The 21,665-nt window shown below is 41.0% G+C and overlaps 1 protein-coding gene across 1 annotated transcript; it reads right to left on the bottom strand.

Annotated features, from left to right (window-relative positions):
• Nucleotides 1-72: 72 nt before the first annotated feature.
• On the bottom strand, nt 73-13,635 carry LOC116853203 (frizzled-9-like). Its single transcript, XM_032834157.1, has 6 exons — nt 13,231-13,635; nt 3,205-3,424; nt 2,588-2,772; nt 2,221-2,505; nt 1,843-2,047; nt 73-1,721 (listed from the first exon to the last, which is right to left on the bottom strand). Exons 1-6 carry the CDS (start codon nt 13,447-13,449, stop codon nt 1,159-1,161), a joined length of 1,677 nt encoding a protein of 558 aa, XP_032690048.1. The 5' UTR covers nt 13,450-13,635; the 3' UTR covers nt 73-1,158.
• Between the last annotated feature and the right edge of the window lie 8,030 nt (nt 13,636-21,665).

Genomic DNA, 21,665 nt, shown 5'->3' with positions numbered 1-21,665 from the left:
CTTTAGAATAAAAACTTTAATAAAATGATAAGTTTAGAATAAAAAGTTTAAATAACTTAAGAATAAAAACAATTTACAAGTAAAAATAGTGACTGGTATTTATTAAAGTTGTATCAAGATACACACTTTTGCCATTATTATAATAATGCCATAATTCAACGTTAACACATTGATTGTCGCACTTTCATAGATTGTACAAAAACCGAACTGATAATTAAATTTATGATATATACGAAAAATAAATGTAACTCCCAATGCACAGACTTTTTATCTCATTTTATTAGCGCTTTATGAATCGCACAATCAAATTTTTAGATACAAAAATTATACTTTATTTAACAAGACGCAATAGTATAATAATGTTGGTCACCGGTAACCATCACGGTAGTCAATGTGTTAACTGCAGATTTATAATCTTTATACTCTACGACTTCTCATACGTACATCACATTTTTACAATATGTACAACGTATATATACAAAAGCAATCATTCTCAGCATTTACCGACCCGTACAAGCATTCTTATGTTTTGACTCATAAATAAAATCACATGAAACCACTCAGCGAATGCTGCCATGGTTATAAAATTAATCTCTCACAAGCCAGCCTAACAACACGAAGGTTCAAGGGATATCCAAAGATTATCTACGGAACGTCTAAAACAAATATTAATAACGTAAAATATCCAACGTGTCTTCACCGCTACGTATTTTATATCCCCGAATATTCGTATTGTTGCTCGAATAAGTTCGACCACCCCGACAAAATAAAAATAAAAACTGCCAGTCTTTTAGGGTTTTATCTTATATGAAGAACTTCGTTATTTTAATAATCTGTATCGGTAAATTTTGTCAAATTATAGCATGAATGAGAAATGCACATAATTTCACGAAAATATATAGTATACTTTATCTTAAATATATAGTATACTTTAATAGGTTTATATACATACTTATATTATTTGTATACTTATATTATTGTTATATTAATTATAACTTGCAAAATTAATATTTTATTACACAAATTAAAACGGTTGATAACGTCACCGTTTTCCAATTACCTCATGCGTATGGAGTACTGCTACTTTTCATATATTAATATTTTCTCAAGACTGGCGGTCTTTACTCTTACCACGTCAGTAGTTCAACCGAAAATTCCTCAAGCGACGTTAGCATCCTGTTTGATGCCTTGGAAAGGAGTCTGCATCCTGACAGGCTTGCTGGGCGCAGCGAGAAGCCTGCTCCAAGCTCGGCAGGTTTTACCAGACCAGACCCACATGCCGGAAGTAACGCCAACCACGAGCGACAAGAAGAGCCTGAGGAGAGCTACTTCGAGGCCGGCAGCTCGATAGACCGGGCCTGGTGCGCAATTTTGGGTAGCGCGGCAGTCCAACGCAGCCAGTAACGCCAGTTTCCGCCATCGCGGCCTCACCGACGATTCGTGTAAGACGCAGATGAGGCCACCCAGTGCCGGCAACGCGTACAGTAGCGCGAAGATACCCAACCGGGTCATTAGACGCTCCAACTTCGTGGCACTACGGCCAGCGCAACGCACGGCTCTTCGAACGCGAACCAGCGCGCTTCCAGCAATGCTGCCGAACACACAACCCAGCAGCAATAATGCGGCGTGCGGTATCACCTCCAGCCAAAGCGCCGACTCGTCAGAGATCTGGCATAGCCCGGTCAGCTCGTCCGCCACCACGTTGCGTGACAACAGGCTTCCTGGACAGAGATAAGAAAATGAGAAGTGTCATTATGATAGAAAATTAATAACTAGCATCTTTATTTTAGAGATTCTCAAGAAGATATCGAGAAGATTTCTCTCTCTCTGTTGTAACTTTACCTCCTGTAAAGAGTACTGGAAGAATCCACGCGGCTGCATGAAGATAAGATGCGATGTTGTGAAGAGCCTCGCTGCTCCACTCGTTCCTGGCGCTCAACAGCCAGCAACCGCAAAGAACTGCCCACCATGTGCTGCTGGCTAGTCCCAGATAGTACCTGACCAACCACCAAATTGTACAGGGAACACTCTTCAGGCCATCACGAACCTATCGATGAAGAAACGCTTATTAACAGGCGAAATAATTAAAAAACTTTTTTAGCGGCGATAACATCTACTCTTGATGATGAATATTAAACCGGTTACTAGTTCACGACCATTTAAGATTTACTTTCTCGTGAAAAAAAAGCAGCATTTAAATATAGTGTATCGACCACTTACGGGAACGTAGCTTGTTCCATCGATCTGAATAGCGCAGCTGAGATTTTCAGCGCCCACGACACCTCGGACGATGTATGCCACGGAGAGAAGATTGTAGCAGAGAGCCAAGAAGACTATCGGCCTCTCGGGATAGCGAAACCTAGACGGCTCGACCCAGAAGGTCAGCAAAGTGAAGGAAGTCGACAGGAAGCACAGCCATGCCCAGCCGGTCATCCAACGCTCGGCGAACCTCTTGTCCTCCGCGCGATAGTAGGCGTCGGTGCCGCAGCGTGGTGCACACGAGATCTGAAGCAGCCGTGTGAGATAATCGTTGAGAAAATGTTGATTTATTTTCTGATTATTCTCCACTCATCGACTGCGTTCTAACCGTGTTCACTTCAGGGATCTGCACAAAGGGCGGAGGGCACTGGTGATGATGTTGCTGCTGCTCTTGCGTGGAGATCTGCAGCGGCTGCTCGTGCACGATCGGCCACTGTTGTTGCACGCTTGGCAGTACCGGCAAACTGGTATCGTCCAATGTATCATCCGGTGATTTTACACAGAGTACGTTATCTGCAACAAAGGTCAAAAAGATATTTTTTTGTAAAGAACAAAAATATTTTTATACACAAAAAATGAAGATATATATCTCTATGTAAAGTTCTTTTTTACAGAAGGCTCTGTGTACACAGTGGAGTGCGCAAATGGAGTGTCCTTCTCGGTATGGAAAGTCGTAGAAAGGTGAAAGTATCTCGTCTATTCTTATACACTCAATAGAACTCCATTTATGCGCTCCACGTACATATGCGCTGTAAAAAAATTGGAAAATTAATGAGTAGAGTCATAAATCGCTTCTGCCGTCTACCAAAAGAAATTAGTTACTCTCGTGTATAACTCGTGTTGATTCAGTGTTGAACGTAGGTTTAAAATGCCGTCTCGATTCGATGAGATGTAGATTATCGACTACTGATTGACTAGCTGGTGCAGTGATAAATGGATGCTCACCCTGATTCGGGAAGCGGTCGCAGTCCAGCATATGCGGCCATGGAAGCGTGAGGGTGGTTAACGCCGGTTCGCAATCTCTCCTTACGGAAAGGCAGAGGGACTTGCAGACCGGTATTTGTATAGTCACATGTTCCGAGCAGACCGGCGCGAAAACGGCACATAAGAAGAGCCGAAGATGTCTCGAGCAGTTGTAGTGGACCAGTGGCATGAAAGTCGTCAGCTGCAAACAAATGCGTCATTAAAAACATAATTGAAAACAACCTGGCAAAAATGTGCGTATATACTTTTTTAAATTTCTTGGAGTAAAATTTCACTCGAAGAGTAGAACGATCGTTCTCGAGTGGATATTTTCATTCGAAATGAAAGAGTGAATCTGGTATACAGTCAAATGATTAGAAGCTGCAACACTACTTTTATCTCGTTCAACTTCACAACGCATTCCATAGAAAAATGTATATATATATCTCCTGAGGATTATTAAAAAATAAATTCTCTCTATCGGATACGTTGCGAGATATTAATAAAATATTTCAATCTTTAATCATCCAATTGTATTACACACTAAAAAAGAAAATTTGCTTGGATAAACAGGTTTCTGATGAAATATGAATAATTCTGAAATTCCAATTGAAATTATTAAAATTATGTTTAAGTTAGAAATCTTGGTGATTTAGACTGAATTCCGACGACTTCAACCGAAATTTCGACAGTACGTTATAAATAAGTGTATATAGATATATATACACATGTTATACACACAAGTTCTCTGTGAAATATTTTGCTCGCCTTCACCTGTTAAAAATTTACTTCCCCATGAGCCTTCGATTTTCAATCATCTCTCATTCGAAAACCCGATCGTATTTCATCGATTACTCCGATCGCTCGCAATCGCTACTGCTCGCTGCGAAGAGTACTTGACGTCGTTGATGGTACATCCATTTATCAAACTTGCCAAGAACACATGCTCCATCATCCCACATCCTGTAGATCTTATACCGTCCGCGGGATTCTCCACGTTTCGGATGAGCCTTCGCGTTTTTCTAAATTCTAAACACGCAAGGCGAAGACAACAACACGAAGGAAGATGAAGAAAGAGAGAGAGAGAGAGAGAGAGAACGAGAGAGGGTAATGCACCTAACGGGGCGGGGAGGAGACGCTTCGCTTCCATGAGATATAACGAGCGGTGGGCATCGGGGGTAATTATCCCGCCCATTCTTCCCGCCTCAATCCCGATAGATCTTCGCACGTCCTCGCCGGGGCCCGCGCGCTGCTGCGGCCCACCGGGCCCATCTCTCCCTCTGCTGGCCCCCCTTACCTGTCGCCCCCCTGGCCCCTCTCGCCCTCTAGATTCGCCCATTACGGGCGAACCCGATGCTCTTCTCTTCCACGGCGCTCCCAAATTATAGCCTCATGAAATTACGTGGTAACCCGTAACGCCGGAGCCCTCTGCCGCTTCGTCCCCCCCCCCCTCATTCTCCTCCTCTCCCTACTCATCGTGATGCTCTCTTCGGGTTCTCTTCTCACCGATCAAGGTGGACCAGCAGCGCGGCCGGGAGGCAACAACACGAGGAGAGAAAGAGAACGAGAGAGAAAGAGGGAGGAGAGAAACCCCGTCTTGAAATCGCACGCGGATTATTTCTATTCCTCGCGTACGGTAGACAACCGATCAATAATCGAAGCTGGCAAAGGGACTGATATTTCCGACGCAGCTGTCTTAATATTTTCTGCGGGATCGCGCTTCAAGTCCCGGCAGGACCGATAATTGAACTCGTCGAAACTACATCGCTGTCGCGGTATGCGTTTGTTGTCATTCTTCTTCTTTCTTTTTTTATAATCGGATCTCGCGTCGCGAATCCCGAGAGCGAGGGAGAGCGCGAAAGGGCGACACGCCGCAGAAGAAATCGGAGCAGACCGGTTCGTTCATTATTTCGCATTCTTCTCCTCCGGGAATGACCAGAAGAAGACGGGAGTAGAAAACGGCGCGTTCTCTCCTTTCCGCCTGTATCTCCCGTCTCCCTCCCCCTCACCCTCCCTTACGCATCATGGTCCCCTTCGAGGCATTTTCAAAGCGGCTTGACAGACAACTCACGGATAGAAGAAGAGACAGACAGACGGATGAACGGAGCCGACTTACTTCTTATTGCAGTCCGCTCCCTTTTCCTTCCCGCTTTTGTCCTTACGCGGCGCGCTCGTTCCGCCTCGATCGAGTCATTGTGAGGATCCTTTGTAGGACTGCATGTATATTTATGCGACGTGACGCATAAATCGCCAAGACGCGATGTCGCAAACCGAGGAGGGATACTTTTTGCGAGGGGGTGCGATCCCGGCCTCGCTTTCGGAGCTTTTTGCTTCCTGCTGTCGTCTATCGTCTCCGCGGTGAAATGCAATAAATCAAATGTCGTTCGTGCTCGGACAATGAATTCCCATATCTTGGAGATATCGAGTCTTTGGAAAAATTTAGACCTTTTTCTTTACGGTTTTTCCGGAAAATATTTTACACTGCGTGTTTTAAAATAAGAAATGGTGACAAAGTTAGAGCTATAAAATTTTCCCAGACAATCGGCACGATTATTTAGCTCTGAAGCTTTGTGAATGCCGAAATTGCGTGTCTTAAAAATCCTTAATTTTCACGAAGAATTTGGAATTGCTGAATTATTGAAAGTTAAATAAATTATTTGAAAGTTCTAAATTTAAAACTTTTTTTTTATCAAATATTATATATTTAAATTTTATTTTAAATTAAATTTAAATATATGGTATATATATGTGTACCGAAAACTTTCGTGATTAAATATTAAAGTTCTTCTGATTTATTTAAACTATTGTATTCTTTTGTAATTCACAGCAAGTACAAATTAGATGTATTTTGTATTTTATTTTTCAAAATTATTTAATTAAAGTAAATAGCAATAAGGAAAAAAAAATTTAGATGTTTATTAGTAAAAGAAAACATTCTAATGATAATCACGCAGTCATTTTGCATTACTACTGAAGAGGTTACTCTTTTAAATTAAACATATTTGATATTGAAAATTCTATTTTAGAGAGAGAGAGAGAGAGAGAGAGAGAGAGAGAGATTTAAAATTAAAAAAATTAAAAATAAAATAAAAATTACATGTAACCCGGAGTGTTATCGACATTCGATTATTTTTTTTGTACTTTTTTATATTTTTTATATAAAGCCCGGGTACTTTAAATCGTGAGCAATTTAAAATTTCGGCGCGAATTGAAGTTTAACCAACGTTTAGTATCTTCGAGATATCGCACTTGAAGGGCTCGGGACGAGGAGAATGACCAAGCGCGCCCTGCAATTTGCCGCCTTCCGGGAACGACGGCATGTGATTGGCGGTGGCGCCTTTCTTAGGATCATCGAGGCTTGGAGGAGCCATCAGCTCGCGAAACGTGTTCGAGCTAATCCCTCTGTAATTGTCCTGACTAGCAGGATGTCGACTAGCTGGTTCCGAGGAACGATCAGTCGCGCAAGTTTCGGTGTGTTTTGAACGTTTCGGGTCTGCGAATCTCAACTCACATTCTCTGCACATTCGCGAATTCTGTGAGAATTTTTATTCTAACAAACTCTTCAGATCACTTAAATTACTCTTCTTTTCTTTATGAGTAATACAATTATGGTTTTATTTTCATAACTTTGAAACTTTCTGGAAGACTTTCTACGAATTATGGAAATGTTAAGTGTCACTCGATTCGATCGAATTTCTTTCGCGTTAAATATTTCATCGTGGAAGACTCGTTGGGCTCTTTTTCGACACTCTCCAATTTCGAAAAGTCGAAGTCGAGAGTCTAAAAATCCGTCTTGGAAAACCCGAGAGCTCCATATAATGTAAAAGTCATGTTGTACCGGAGGCATTTACATTTAAATTTTTCTTTTATAGGGCCAAGATAATTTATACTTCCTCGGGTATTATCGAGCGTCGGATGCAAATTTCGTAGATGAATGCGTCGAGAGATCAGTCGGATAAAACGACCTCGTTAATTGCGCAAGAGGCTGCAGATGTCGATACGCTGTTCCCGGGGAGAGCGCACTCCCGCGATTCCTCCGCGTTCGATCGCATCGGCGAAGAACGTAACCTCCTTTCTCTTTCGAGTCTTCTTTCGAAGAACAACGAAAGTTTAGTTCCACAGACCGTAACGAGCAAGAGGATTACATGCAGAATCTCCGTGCAAAAAGCTCAAAGTATGCAACCGCATCGTGGAATGCTTTGTGAAAAATCGACGGCAAACTGTTGAATCGGAAGCTTCGATCGAATTGGGAAGCTACATATGCAAAATAGCCGATTGTCACAACACATGAACGATTGCGACCGGTTGAAACAATCTTGCAACTTCCCAGACAGGTGTAAATTTGGCGACAACTCTATTAGGTAATTTGTAAAGGTTGCATCTCTCAGAAGTGGTTTATATAGTACACATATTTATCATACTGAATGACAAAATAGAAATACGAAAGAAATACGAAAATATACACGGCAGATATATTATAATTTTTTTATATAAATTCTGATATTATATTAAGAAGAATATTTTATATAGAATATTCTAATTAAAATTTCTAAGTAAAATTTCTATCATCAATTGTCTCGCGTCGTGGTAATTATAAATCTGTCTGGGTTAGGACGCAGCTTGCGCGGAGCGCTGCGAACGCAGTCGACAAGACTTTAATTTCGAAAAGCGGCGGTTCGTGAAGCCCCAAGGACTGCGGAACAGCACTTTTACGAGCGACGTTGGTGTACGCGCGTGACGACTTACACACACACGTGTGTTTAATGGTATCACCGACGGATACCAAGCTCGTGTAAGAGTCGTCGATGACGCGGGGAATGAGACGGGAGGGACGCGAACGGGGAGAACGAAGGAGGAAGAACGTGAAGTTCAGGGGGAAGGGGGGAGAGGGACAGCGGGGGGGAGAAAACGGAGAACGATAGCGGCGTCCTTTGAGCTCGATGCGTACTCCGACGACCACCGCGGTGCCGTCCGCGTTATCTCGAGGGCCTCGTCATACCATTTATGAGACAAACGTTACCCCGATACGCTCCGCGGAAATGATAATGCGAGAAAAAATTCTGTGGGATCGATCGCGACAATTGGGAAAAAAGAGACCGGAATTCGAAGACGCCCGGAGACTTTTTGACTTTCTGAAATTGGAGAAGGTCGGAGGAACCAGACGAGTTTTCTCTCACACAAACTATTCAACCCGATGAAAATTCAATTAAACTATTGTTGAGTGACATATGAGATTTCCGTAGATCGTGGAAAATATTTTGGAAAATTTGAAAAACATGAAGATCTCGCCAGACGAAAGTTTTTCGAGGGATTTTTCACAATTCGGAAATACGTTTAACCCTTTATGGTCCTGTTCTATCACGATATTTACACAGATAGCAAAAACTTCTAAACACTATCTTGAAAGCTTATTTCAAACGACTTTTCAAGTTGTTCTCAAGATGTCTTAGAAATTTCTGTATTTGATACATATGTCGAATCTACTTCGACATCCTAATTGACTCCATAAACCAGTTTCTTAATCATTAATCCATTTGCATCATTAAAAGACTGAGAAATATGTGCATATCACTGAATTTAGTCGACATTGAATGCAATAAAACTGATAAAATCGGATAATTCTTGTAATTCGATTTAGCTTTAACTACATAGCCGTTTCCATGATAATGACCAGGCAAAATGAACTGATATACTCGTTCCTGATGCAAATGGGTGTTAGTAATATATTCAATCTAAATACATTATTAATGCAAATGTATGTTATCGCATTAGTCAAATGCTGAGATATTGAAATAAGCGCGAGCTACACAAAATCTCCGTGAAATCAGTCACTTTTTATGAGTCTTTCGGCAAAAAAAGCCGAAAACAATTCGAAACAGATATTGAAGGTACTGATGGTAGATAAGCAGCAAGAAGTATAAGCTACTAAAGAGCGATGTTTCAATGGACATTTCATCCTCCCGCTACACACAGAAAAATACATACTGCACTCAAGTAAATGTTATTGCTTGTTTCGAATATATTACAAGTTTATATATCAGCAGATCTATCACAACTTCGTCATAAAAATCAAATATGTTCATAATATATCAGTTGAACAGTACAATTAAGAACATGAAATTAAAACAAAAATTCAGTTTGCTCGACGCAAAGTCGAACAAACTTTTTCCTTTATAAAGAGAGAGTTTTATAATATTCTTATCGAGAGAATAAATACTTCTTTTGAGTACACGGCACAACGAGTCTTTCTCAAGTTTGCGATGAGTATTTTAGGACTGTTGTCAAGAAAATATTCTTCATTGAAGACACTCATTACTTGAAAGTTGTATTATATTTTTTTTCTGTGTAGCCTGCGGTTCTTCCTGAAAAGAACTGGAACCGGGAAAGGGTTAACGCACTGTATTTTCGTTTGACTTTCCACAATAATCGACTCGAGCGGGCATCGTTTCATTCGACCGGCCTTTTCTCCCTCGGCGCGGCTACAACGAAAGAGATCGCGACCGCATCTCACCGATCATAATCGCGAGTAATTGCAGGTATATGAATTCATACCTGCGTCGCGCCGTATTATGCTCGCATTAAGTCATAAAGGCACTAAAGCGCACTCGCGTGTAATTGCAAGCCGCGCCGCGGCGCGTCTGCGTTAAATTACAGATGCGTTCAATTATGAAGGCAAACCGAATTGCAATTTAAGCGCCTGGTACCTGGCGACTGCATGCAATTACGCGCGTGTGCGCACGCACGCACTTTAGATTAATGTAGTAAAATATCAGTTTTATTATTATGATGCGTTCGATCGAGGATACGAATGTCCGATAGCAGATAGCTTCGCGCACATGCAAGATCACATTAACTTGCAACTCGATTAATTGCGTAACCGCGTGACTGTGTTGCGACACGACGCATTCTCCCGAGCGTGCTCTTGGAGAGTGTGAATTTTTACAAGTTCCCAAATCCCGCGTGTCGAATGGAGGCACACTTTTCGAAGCTTCGAGTTCTTTATGAGAGATCCCGTTGAAGCGTAATTAAAACGAATTGTTTGAGATTATCGTTGATTATCGTTTAATGCATCCGTTTATTTTTCTTTTACTTGAATCAAATGGATTACCCATTTATGAATAAAAAGAAAAAAAAAAATATATATATATGTGTACAAATATATTATTGTGTATTGTAGCATTAATGAAATACTAAGATATTTAAATACACGTGAATTACGTGTTACTGTCGCGAAGTAAGTTATACGAATTGTGGTCGAGAAAAAAAGTCGAAAACAACTCAGGCCGCAGAAGATTAGTTTAATTCGGCTATTTTCGATGTCGTTATCTTTTTCAGTTTCGTTCACGTGAGCCCAATTCGTCGCGAAATTCGCACCGCACAAGTCTCCTGTACGTGTGCTTTCGTATAATCCGGAGGGAGAGAGAGAGAGAATCTAAGAACTTCAAGTTTCCCTCGCGCACGATTCAACATCATCGTCATTCCCGGCTTCGAGTGGGCTCATCGCGTGAAAAGCGCATATCAAATGCATCCGCCGACGATGTTCCCACATACAGGCGCGTGTATACACCTTTGTGTGCGCGTACGCGCGCACACACACGCACGCACATACATTCACGTGTGCAGGGGGAACGCAGCTGCTACAAAAATACGCGGTTTTGCTCGTCAGGGCTATCTCGCTTCGAGCGGCTTCAAAGGAAGCCGCCTTAACGTTATTACGATAATAAAACTGAGCGAGCGAGAGTGAACCGTTGGCTATAAATACCTCTCTTTCTCTGCGTCATGCGCGCATGTGTGCGCGGGTACGCGTGCGTGTGTGGGTGTGCGTGAGACGCGTAACGCGTGCGAGCGGCGGTGCCCTCTCGAGAGTTCTCTACGGTGTCTCCATGCTAACATCACTTATCTAAAATCGCACCGAAGAAGCTTACTTGCATTATTTTTAAGACGGAAGTTCCCTCCTTCTCCACTTCTCTCTTCTTATTTTCAACGCAAAATTAATTAACTGATCTACTTCCACGAGTTAATTTATTCACATACATTTCTGCGAGCTTTTTAATTCAACTTTTCAAATAAAATTGGTTAAAATTAAAGATGGAATTTGGTGGATTTCTTTCTTTTTTGATTGTATTTTTATAATTTCTCAAATTTTTATAATATCTCATGATTCTGTAGAATATTGAGATACAATCAACAGAAACAATTCTACAGATATTACAAAAAATTTAAAGAGAATGAAATGGAATGCGTAGAGTTTCTCAAAACCCACTTTTTCGACGGCGAATTAAGTTAAAATTCATCTTCGTTCTGACAACTGCACCTCGACGTAATCGGTCTTCTCTTTACGTCTTATTTCGCGCGTCCAGAAAACGTTTTGGAAAGGGGTCGGCTGGCTATGTCGGGCTATCAATGGGATCTACGGCGCAGAAAGAACAAGGTCAAGAACCCGCAGTTTCGAGTTACCTACGAATAGCGTCGTCGACCGCTCCGACGTCTCTGACTATTAGCAAGTCGGTTCCGCCATTTTGCGGCTAATTAGTCGCGGTGGCATTCCGCGGAAGCGAATTCTAAGCGGAAGCGCGGAACGTCCAACGATCGATGGACCCGACGATCTCCGCGGAGAGCGGAGGGACGAGAAATTGGCTTCTAATTACGTCTCCTGCGGAGAGCACCGTATATATCTCCGGCCTGGAGAAAAAGGGACCGGTATTCTCCCTTCGCTCCCTCCGTCCCTCCCTGCCGCCCTCTCTCCCTCGGCCGGCCGCTGTTCTGTAACGTCGCGGTTCAGCGACTTTGATTCGCCTTATCGCTGCTAATGAGAGCCGGTCGCGCGTTCTTTGATCTCCGATCGCTTATTAACGCTCGATGCGCCGTGAAATACCCCCCCTCCGACCCTTTCACTCCCTCATACCTCTCCGCCGAGGCCCAAGGATTATTCTAAGGTTACAGCGTGCGTTTGATTTCATTGTGTTGTCCCGTCCCAATTACGACTCGCTCGAGAGATAAGGGATACCTCGTGAATATCTGTACGATAAATGCCATAAATGTCTTAGCTTTGAAGCGCGATACCGATATACGTCGTGGCTGTTTATAGCGCGGGAAAAAGTGCAGGTATCGATGATCCCGGCGTATGACAGCTAGCTAATGTGTGTGTGTGTGTGTGTGTGTGTCGCATATGATACGATTCGTAAAGTCGAAGGGATCACGGCGATCTACGATTATCAATAGCCGCTCCAATTCAGTCACTTTGATGTTGACGAAACATCAAGTCGACGCGAAAGAACCGCCACTTTTCTGCCAAATTCACGTACACTGTGAGAAAAAATATCTGAGAAATAAAAAATATTTACTCAGAGGATACTAACAGTATATTTACTTGTATCAATATAAGATAATTCTCGAATAAGAAAAAATATTTTCTTAAAACTTCAGCTTCTTATGAAAGCGATTCTTTATTATGTTCGGAAAGAGTTTAGATTTAGATAAATATATTCTTAGTATCCACCAAATAAATATTTACTATTTTTTAGATATTTTTTCTCTCGATGAGTTTGGTTTGGGGTTTAAAATGGAAGCAGGAAGAATCTTCGTTAAAGATGCTTGAAACTATACTACAGATTCTTCGAAATTGGATAATTTCATTTTCTACCTTACTTGACAAACGTGACAAATCTTTCGCGCCAACCCGATGACACAATACGACACATTTGAAACGTGAGAAGCCGATTTATGGCCTGAAGCTCTCTTCCAAATGCGTGTGACAAGCGATAATTATAACTTATCACTTAAACTCACGTTCGTTTTAAAGCGACACATGCCAAGTGCCAGCTGTCAATTGCTACTCAACGACGCCCGCCTGCTCTCTGCAAACACGAGCCCGTCGTACGCAGGTACGATTTCTCAAAACACTCTTGCGTACGATAAATAGACATGGCGATGAAACCGTCATAAAAACTAAAGCCAAACCCCGCCCGAGGAAGGAGGTCAGTATTTCAAGAGAGAAACCAGACTCACCCCTCGCTCAGCCTGCACTTGATCCACGTGGCCCATGAAGTTCGGCATCGCCGTCAAGTTGTAGCGCAGTCCTCTGCAGAAGGACACGCTGAGCCGTTCGCACTTGACTGCCACCTTCTGACTTTCGGGCTTGACGTTCCATCCTTGCACGAGGCATGCCGCCGCCACCGCCAGCAGGATCAGCTCACGCAGCATCATCGTCTTCAGTGTCGCTGACATTCACATTTTACTCCGTATGGTCCATGCATAGCAATAACAATGCGTGTACAATGAGCCTGCTCTCGTCCTGCACTCTTCTTCAATCGGCACTCGCGGCGACGTTGAATCCACTCACGCAATCGCGACGCGCAATCTCCCTTCTTAAAATGTCCGTGCGCGTCGATGGTCGACGGCCGACTGGCGATCTCGAGGACTCACTCGGCCACGTAGTGCGCGCGCGCGCGCGCGCTCACCTTCTCCACTTTTTGCCGCCGCGCCGTTGCGTCGCCGCCGCGGCGGGCCCTATTATTTCGGCCCGACCGCCGAGGGATCATGGGACTGATCCCGCAGGCGTAATTAGGAACAAAGGGAGCGCCGGATGCTACGCTACCTCGACTCGGTGTGTTTCTGTCACTTTCTTGGAAACGCGATGGCTCGAGCGACAACCTGTCGCTCTCTTCGTTGGGAATTCTTCTTGATATGACCGATGTCGAGAGAGGTCGTTCAGAAGAGATTTTAATATATGTGCACACGTCCAGGAAATCTAATGTTTATAGTGATGTCGACCTTGTAATCTCTAGGATTTAGACTCGACAAATCGTTGGGTCTCTAAGTCCCTCCAGAAATCCTTTCCGAATATAATAGGATTTCTTTGTGTTAAGCTGCAATTGAAATTGAAATGATTAAATTAAGAATAAAAGGACTCTTAGAATATACAATCAACTACAAATTAAACTTATGGACAAATAAGACGCTGCAGTGAGAAAACAAATTTATTCGCGGATATAAAGTTTATTTTAGTGAAATAAAGTTTATTTCTGTGAATAAAATTTATGTCCTACGAACAAATTTTGAAATATTCCTTTTTCAGTGTGATGAAGGGATATAAATGTAATAAGAGATATTGTGTTATAATAAACAAATAAATTATAATAAAACAATAAAAAATAACAAAATTAATAAAAAATAATAAAATTGAAGCAATTGCTTACTCAACAGACATAATAAATCTAGCAACATTACGAGGCAATATACAACGAATTGTGTTGACGTGAAATTATTAAATTAAAAATGAAATAAAAAATTAATGGATTAGTTCGCGCACGCGATATATTATAATATAATTTCTCGAGATATAATCTTTCGTAGATTTTAGAATTGATGATTCCGCGACATTAAAATTTCGACATGTGTATCGCAGAATGTTATAAAGTACCGTTTCAATTAATCTTATACTTATTTCTTCTTTCAATCTTTTTGCAAGATGCATAGAATCGATTCCGAAGAAATGGATTTTTTGGCTGGCTGTGCACGCACGAGGAAATTGTGATTGCCCAGATGGGCCTTGGATCGGATTTCAACCCTCTCAAGCCCTTCGTTCCCTTCCTCCTTGCCTTCCTCGTTTCGCCGACAACAAGTCTTTTGTGCGAATTTCATTACGCTGACACAATAGCGGCGTCTGGCATCCGTCGTGCTCTCGTTCCGGGGTGAACGAGACTCAGAGTACCGCGAGTGGGTTTTCATAAATCCCCCGGTACCGTTTCGACGAGTCCTTGAAACTCCGCGCGTAATACGCATTGGATCCTCAGGGTGGCTTTCAAAAAAGATCTCTGAAAAGGTCCGATTCATTAGATATCTTTTTTGCAGGCCTCTTTTGTCCGATATGGTAAATTAATTAATTTGCGAAGAGAGAGATCTAACATAATTATAACACAATAAGTGATACAACATAATTTTTCAAGTGTAACTTTCTGCTCTCGCAGATTAGAGAATTGATTTCGCCGCGTTAAGATTTTACTGTGTGAAAGACCGTTATTTTGCAAAGATTGTATTCAAACTTAAATAGAAAAAAATGCAATCTAAATATTCATAATTAGCTGAAACGAGAATTTTTCGCTACGTTACTAGACGGATTTGAGAAACGTGGCTTTGATCGAATCACAAACAGGACCCAGTATTTTATTCGAAAAGCGTAGGGTGGATTCCGGACGGCGCGGCGGCGAGTCGGCGGGTCGTTATGGGCCCGCCATAATGCGTGTTAACACGATTTCGGGCTTTCCACGACCAGTCCTTTTGGGCCTTTTTCGGCCGAGTCGACGCGGTCTGTTACGCCCATTGAAGGACGACGTTGGGTATCTCAGCGCGGAGGCCGCGCGAAACATAGAATAAAGAAACCTACAATGAGACAGGTTGGGTCCCGGCTTCCTTTGACGGGGCCCGGCCACGCCGTCTTATTTTCCCCTCGCACGCAAAAGTGCTAATTATGCGTTTTGTACGTCGCGCGCGCGCGCGCGTTCCTTCTCCTCGCAGCTCTGTCTACTATCTAATATCCTTCTCGTGTCCCTCTGTGTGTTGCAACGTTATAATGCGAATTGTTATTGTTAAAGTAATGAAGCAATTGTCGATGCGACTCAAATCAAGATAAAAGTCATCACTGAAATATCTCCGCGAGATCAAATTTAAATATATTTCCAAATTTTCTCTACAGTGAGATCTCATTGAAAACAAGTGAAAATTCAATCGAAAGAAAAACATCGCCACTCGGAATTGAAGGAATTGAAAGAATATTTAACTTAGCCCTAAAACCCGAAACATGAGTATAACATTTACCTAGACCAACTTAACATGAACAGATAGAAATACGGTAAAATGTATCCATGTTTAAGGTTTACGTAATTTTTGCATATTTAGGATCCCAAGATTAATCTTAAAATAAAAACTAAATTCATACGAGTAAATTTTACAAATGATTAGAGAATTTGTCTTTGTAAATGTGCAGCGCTGTTATAATTATTCTTTAACTTTAAATGAAAATAAACTGGCTTGACAATTCAGTCAGTTAATTCATTTAAATTAATTCACATGAGTGAAAATTCACTAGATCTCGAGTGACTCGACTGTCATTATATTTTCTGAGTAAAATTTCATGGGAAAAAATTCAGAAAGTAGATTAGAATTTTCGGTAGAGCTGAAATTTCAGAAGGCGCGGCAGAAGGGTATCGGAGCCGTCGAGTTTGACGAGGAGGTGTGCGGCAAGATATCTCCGATACAGCGGTTTTAAAACACACGGATCTCGCGATGTCTCGAAATTTCGATATGACGAACAAAAACGGCGTGGCGGCGGGCGACGGGCATTTTAAATTAAACGTCATCTTGATCGTGCTGTCGAGCGTGAGAAAACGATTCGTCAGGCGAGGCGAGGAGAAATCGTAAGCGCTAGCAAAAAGCAAACGCGAGCCTTGCCGCTGGAATTTGTACTTTTTCTACGTCTGCCCCACGAAAATCTCGATTCGATTCTCTCGCGACCAGCCGCGGGTACGAGAACCCCGGCCAACTAAATCCCAGAGGACCTTCACCTTTCCTCATACTGGCTTGGATTGTCCGTCGGGATGCCCGAATACCAATGCCTTTCCTAAACATGTCATTGCACCAATAAAATTATACGCGTGCATGCGCGTGAATGTTGTACATCAGTGATTAAGAAGAATAGATTACACATAGAAAAAAAAGACTTGTTGAATTAGCGTGACACAACAATACAACCAAATGCGTTTTAGTTGTAGAAAGAAGAATTTCTGGTTCCTGGAAATCAAATTCAATTCTTAAAACTAGAAGTTCTGTTTGCTTCAACCAAAAACGCGTTTAGTTGCGTCTTTGTTATGTTAATTCAGCTAAATTGTGCATACATTGAAATTATCGACGCAATAATAAAAAGCCAATGAAAACCGACACTGATTTTCATCGCTTTGTATTTATTGGAGATTTTATATAAAGTTATTAAAAAAAACAATATATATAACTTGCATATTATTTATTATTATATATTATATTATTTATTTTTTATTATATATATATATATATATATATATATATATATATATATATATATATATATATATATATAATAAAAAATACATGATAAAATCTAAAATATATTAAAATAATAATAAAATATAATAAAATATATTTAATATATATAACAAGAAAAAATATATAAGTTTTATTCAGTGTTCTCAATTTTATTCGATTTTTTTCGTATATCATTGCTTTTCTTTTCTCCGTGAATTCGAAATTGTTCTCCAGTGTACTTTTTTTCAGCACTGGGCCCAAAGCATCCGTTGACCGACGCGATCGTCGGTGAAGCTCGACGGAGCGAGCGGCGGCGGCGGCAACGGGGAGGGAGGAGAGTTAAGAAGACGGCGGCGATCATCAAAGAGGATTGTAATTAGTCGCGCATGTGCCGCGCGGCCAACCGGAGCACCGGACGCGGGAATTTCTGCTTTTTGCTCGCTATTTCTACCTCGAGTGCCACCCTGTGCCCCCACCGACGCGGTGAATCGTCTGTCAACAGTGCGCAAAATTCCAATCGACGAGCATATTAGCGAAAAACGCGAGAGCGAAATCTTTCAAAATATTCGCGGGACCAACACTTTCTCGAAGTCGCAGCTCTCTGGTTATCACGTAAAAAAGTTCTGTGCCGGATAAGCTTTCCAGCGGCCAAACTATTAGATTGTGTAGCAGCAAGTAATTTCGGAGCCTTAAAATTATTTGCTGAAGCAATTTCGAATTTTTTTCGGATAAAATAAAATGACTGCAGTCTCGTATCGTAATTTTATCAAACGATTTTGATCTGTATAGTCTTATGCAAATATTGTCTCTCAAATTATAGCGATTTACTGATACACAATTATTTTACCAGAAAGATCTAAAATTACTTATTACACACAATCCAATACATACAAAATTTATCTTTGACGATTCTCTTGGATCACCTGGCGTTTCTCCATACGTCGATTTAAATACAATATTAGCTCGCCCTTTCTTACTATCTCTCCCTTTCTCTCTATCTCTTTTTCTCTCTCGCTCTTTCCATAAAGCAAATTTATGAAAAATTACTCCCTTGGTTAAATTGCGCGCGCATACTGGGTGTTCCACCGCGCGTCAAATTCACGTGAGAGATGGGTTGCGGGGAACGAGTGTGGGGTGAGTAGTCGCGGGAAGAGGGAGGACAGGGAGAGAGAAACGGGATTGCATCGGCAGGCCAGAAGATACGTAAATGGCGCGAGGAGGTTTCTCATTACTCGGTAATAACCCGTAATAACGTAGATTTAATGCGCGGCTTCAAGTACAGGCTATAAGCAATCGTTCGCCGCCTTCGGCAGTTTTAATGAATTGCCCCCTTCCCTCCGTCCTCTGCGCTTCACTCCCCCCTTTCTCTCTCTTTCATCTCCAGTTGATGGGAAATGAACGTTGGAAATTGTCTACAGCCACTGCTATCTTGCTTTCTAGATTTTCCGATTACACCAAGCGCAGTCCTGCATGAACTTGCAGGAATAAATGCTACATTGTTGATGATTTCAGTTCAAATCAACGATACGAACGTTGGATGGGTGTATATGTGTGTAGCATCAATAAATAATATACTGAGAAAACAAATATCCAAGAAGTAAAAAATATTTATATACTCGGGTAGATGCTAATAATATATTTATTTATACCAAAATATTTTTCAAATAAAAATACATTTTTTTAAAACCTTAATTTTTCATGAAAGTAACTATTTATTCTATTTAAATAAGAGAATTTAGATATATAAAAGTAAAAGGATTCAAATTTAAGTAAATGTGTTATTAGTATCAACTGAATAAATATTTTTTATTTTTTAGATATTTTGCTCGTAATGTAAATGTAAATTTCAAATATATAATAATGATTTATCCTTCTTTCATACCGTTCTTTTACTTATACTGTATTCTTTGAAATAACTTGGAAATAACTTTTCTGCATATTTCAAATTACGACATTTCGACGTTATATCGATTGAAAGTAACGGCACGTCGATAGATCCAACGTGAAGTCCGGCTTTTACATTCTAGATAATGCGTCGTTCGCCGTGCTGGCGAGTTTAGTATGAAATCGCGCGGTATAAAAGGACCCCGTACGGGGTCACACCTCCGAGATACGTGAACGGCAGACCCTTCATTACTCGCGCGAGACGCGGGGAGAGAATGAGGCCCCTTGGGCCAGCCCTGAAGCATCCTCTTCTCTCTCTCTCTCTCTCTCTTTCTCTCTCTCTCTCTCTTTCTCTCTCTCTCTCTCTCTCTCTCTCTCTCTTCTCTCTTCTCTAACGTATATTATACTTTATACATACATCATACCAGGCGCGAAAAATCGCCGCTCGTAATTCCGCCGGCCTAGCTTCTATCCAGCTGAAGGTCTCTCGGATCTTTAATCTCCCAATAATGTGAAGTCCTGACTTTTCTGAACATATAAATCTTCGTGGAATTTTGGAACCTCCAACTCGCGATTCTTCGGATTTTCTGAAATAATTTAAGTTTTAAAACTTCTGGCACAAACAGTTAAATTTAATATATAAATGCGCTTAATTACAAATTATAGATTGATTTAAAAGAAAAATTATTTGTGTAACGGGTTTTTTTCAGATATACAAAGGGAATAATCTACTAATAAAAATAATAACAGATAATAATATTAGACAAATAATAATAATAGACAAAAGCTTAGTAAAAATGATAATAGTAAAATTACCTGTCTTTACTGACCTCACTGAGAGTCACTGACGGCGGCTGCGGGTTCCTTAAGAAGTTGAGCGTCGCTACGGATCATTACGTGATGGCGCGGGGACCGCAGGGGTGGGACAGACGGGCCAGTCGAGCAGACCGAATCTCCCCTTCACGGCTTAAAAAGGTCAGCTGAAGCCACCGCTCTCGCCCTGCCTTCAACCTTCCACTTACCCCTTTCCCCCCTCCCTCCTGTTCTTCTTCTGCTACGCCGTCCTTTCGTTCCGTCCGCCGCCATTCGCGCCGTTATTATCGATAAATTTCGTTTCTGTCTCGCTCGCGTTCCATGAAATTACAAAGTTCGATGGCGGTAGCAGCGGTGGCGAGATCGGCCCCCTTCATTAACCCTTAAATGCGTCCCCTTCCTCCCACGACGGAAGGTGTTGCGATCGTCGTCCTCATTCGGACATGACCCGAATTCTTCTGCAATTTGATTTATCATTATGATGTGAAATAAACTATGAACCTGTACTTAACAGAATCCAACCCAAAAAGGATTCTCGGTAAATATAGCCTTTTCTAAAATTAATTTGAGTTATCAATTTAGCCATCAACGTACGCAATGCAAAAATTGTCGAGATGTATTCGAAAAATATTTCATTCCACAGTATTTTTTCCAATCTTTTAGATACTCACACGCATATGTTTCATGTGTACCATGTGTACCGTGAAAAAGAATAAAGAAATTAATTATGTACTCTTTCCCCAACAATCGACGGTTTAATTGAGTCAATATTCAAATAACCTTAAATATTAAAGAGAGATGCAAAATATAATATAAAATAAAATAAAATATAATATAAGATATATTAAAAAGATGCAAAGTATAATAAATAAGTAAATAAGAAAATATACATAAATGTATTACATCTGACACACATATCGTTGCACTGTAAGTCGTACTGTTTAGAAATAAGAAGAGACCTTATCTGTTATTAAAACGAAAAACTCGAAAATAAAACAATTTGTTAGCTCGTTATTGAATGTAAAACTTGTTCATAGCGGAAACTTCGTATTAGTCGATATTTTAAGAGTCTGCAGAAATCGTAAACAAATCTTGAGTTGACTTTGAAGTGCAAGCCGCACGAGGCTCAGTAGCGCACGACACACGAATGTTTCCAATAGCTTTCACGTCACTCATGAAGTACTTGTTGACACGTTTTTTTTTAAGTGGTATCCCCTAAGCCTAATCCACTGATAAATAAAATCACCTTTTATGTTATAAGAGGGGCTCCGCTATTATTCGAGCTGTATATGAATTCTTATTGTAGACCAAGCCTCAGAGTTTATAGACTTTGCTACAGATTTTTAAATTCGTCAAAGGACAACCTAACGACATCTAACGGAAACGCTACAAACCCAATTTTTTAGTTTCAAATTCTTCGCTATGGTCGGTATTCATAGTCGAATCTTATTTCAAGCCCATCTTAAGTAATGACTTAAGTAATGTCTTAAGTAAGCCTGTATGAAGTTAGCCCCCCACTTTTCGAATTTATTAATTTTGACAGTTGTGCTGATTTGTGCTAGGTTTGTGCTACATTGTGCTCGAATTATAAATTTTTAATACGAAAAATGAGCGAGAAAAATGGAAAAAACCGTTTTTTTTGGTAGCCCCCCACTTTTTGATTTTCGAAATTTTTTTTATTGTGCTAGGTT

Source organism: Odontomachus brunneus, unplaced genomic scaffold (genome assembly GCF_010583005.1).
Source record: "Odontomachus brunneus isolate Ranch 3 - 2012 unplaced genomic scaffold, Obru_v1 Obru_scaffold_286, whole genome shotgun sequence".
NCBI lineage: Eukaryota > Metazoa > Arthropoda > Insecta > Hymenoptera > Formicidae > Odontomachus > Odontomachus brunneus.
The sequence above is the reverse complement of the archived record's forward strand: the minus strand, read 5'-3'. Positions and strand labels throughout refer to the sequence as shown.

Excerpts from the sequence above, each read along its gene's own strand:
- LOC116853203 (XM_032834157.1), bottom strand. The coding sequence starts at position 13,449 with ATGTCAGCGACACTGAAGACGATGATGCTGCGTGAGCTGATCCTGCTG. Across the intron at positions 2,773-3,204 it reads CGACCGCTTCCCGAATCAGG|ATAACGTACTCTGTGTAAAA; the intron begins GTGAGCATCCAT and ends CCTTTGTTGCAG. Across the intron at positions 2,048-2,220 it reads ATGGAACAAGCTACGTTCCC|GTTCGTGATGGCCTGAAGAG; the intron begins GTAAGTGGTCGA and ends CTTCATCGATAG.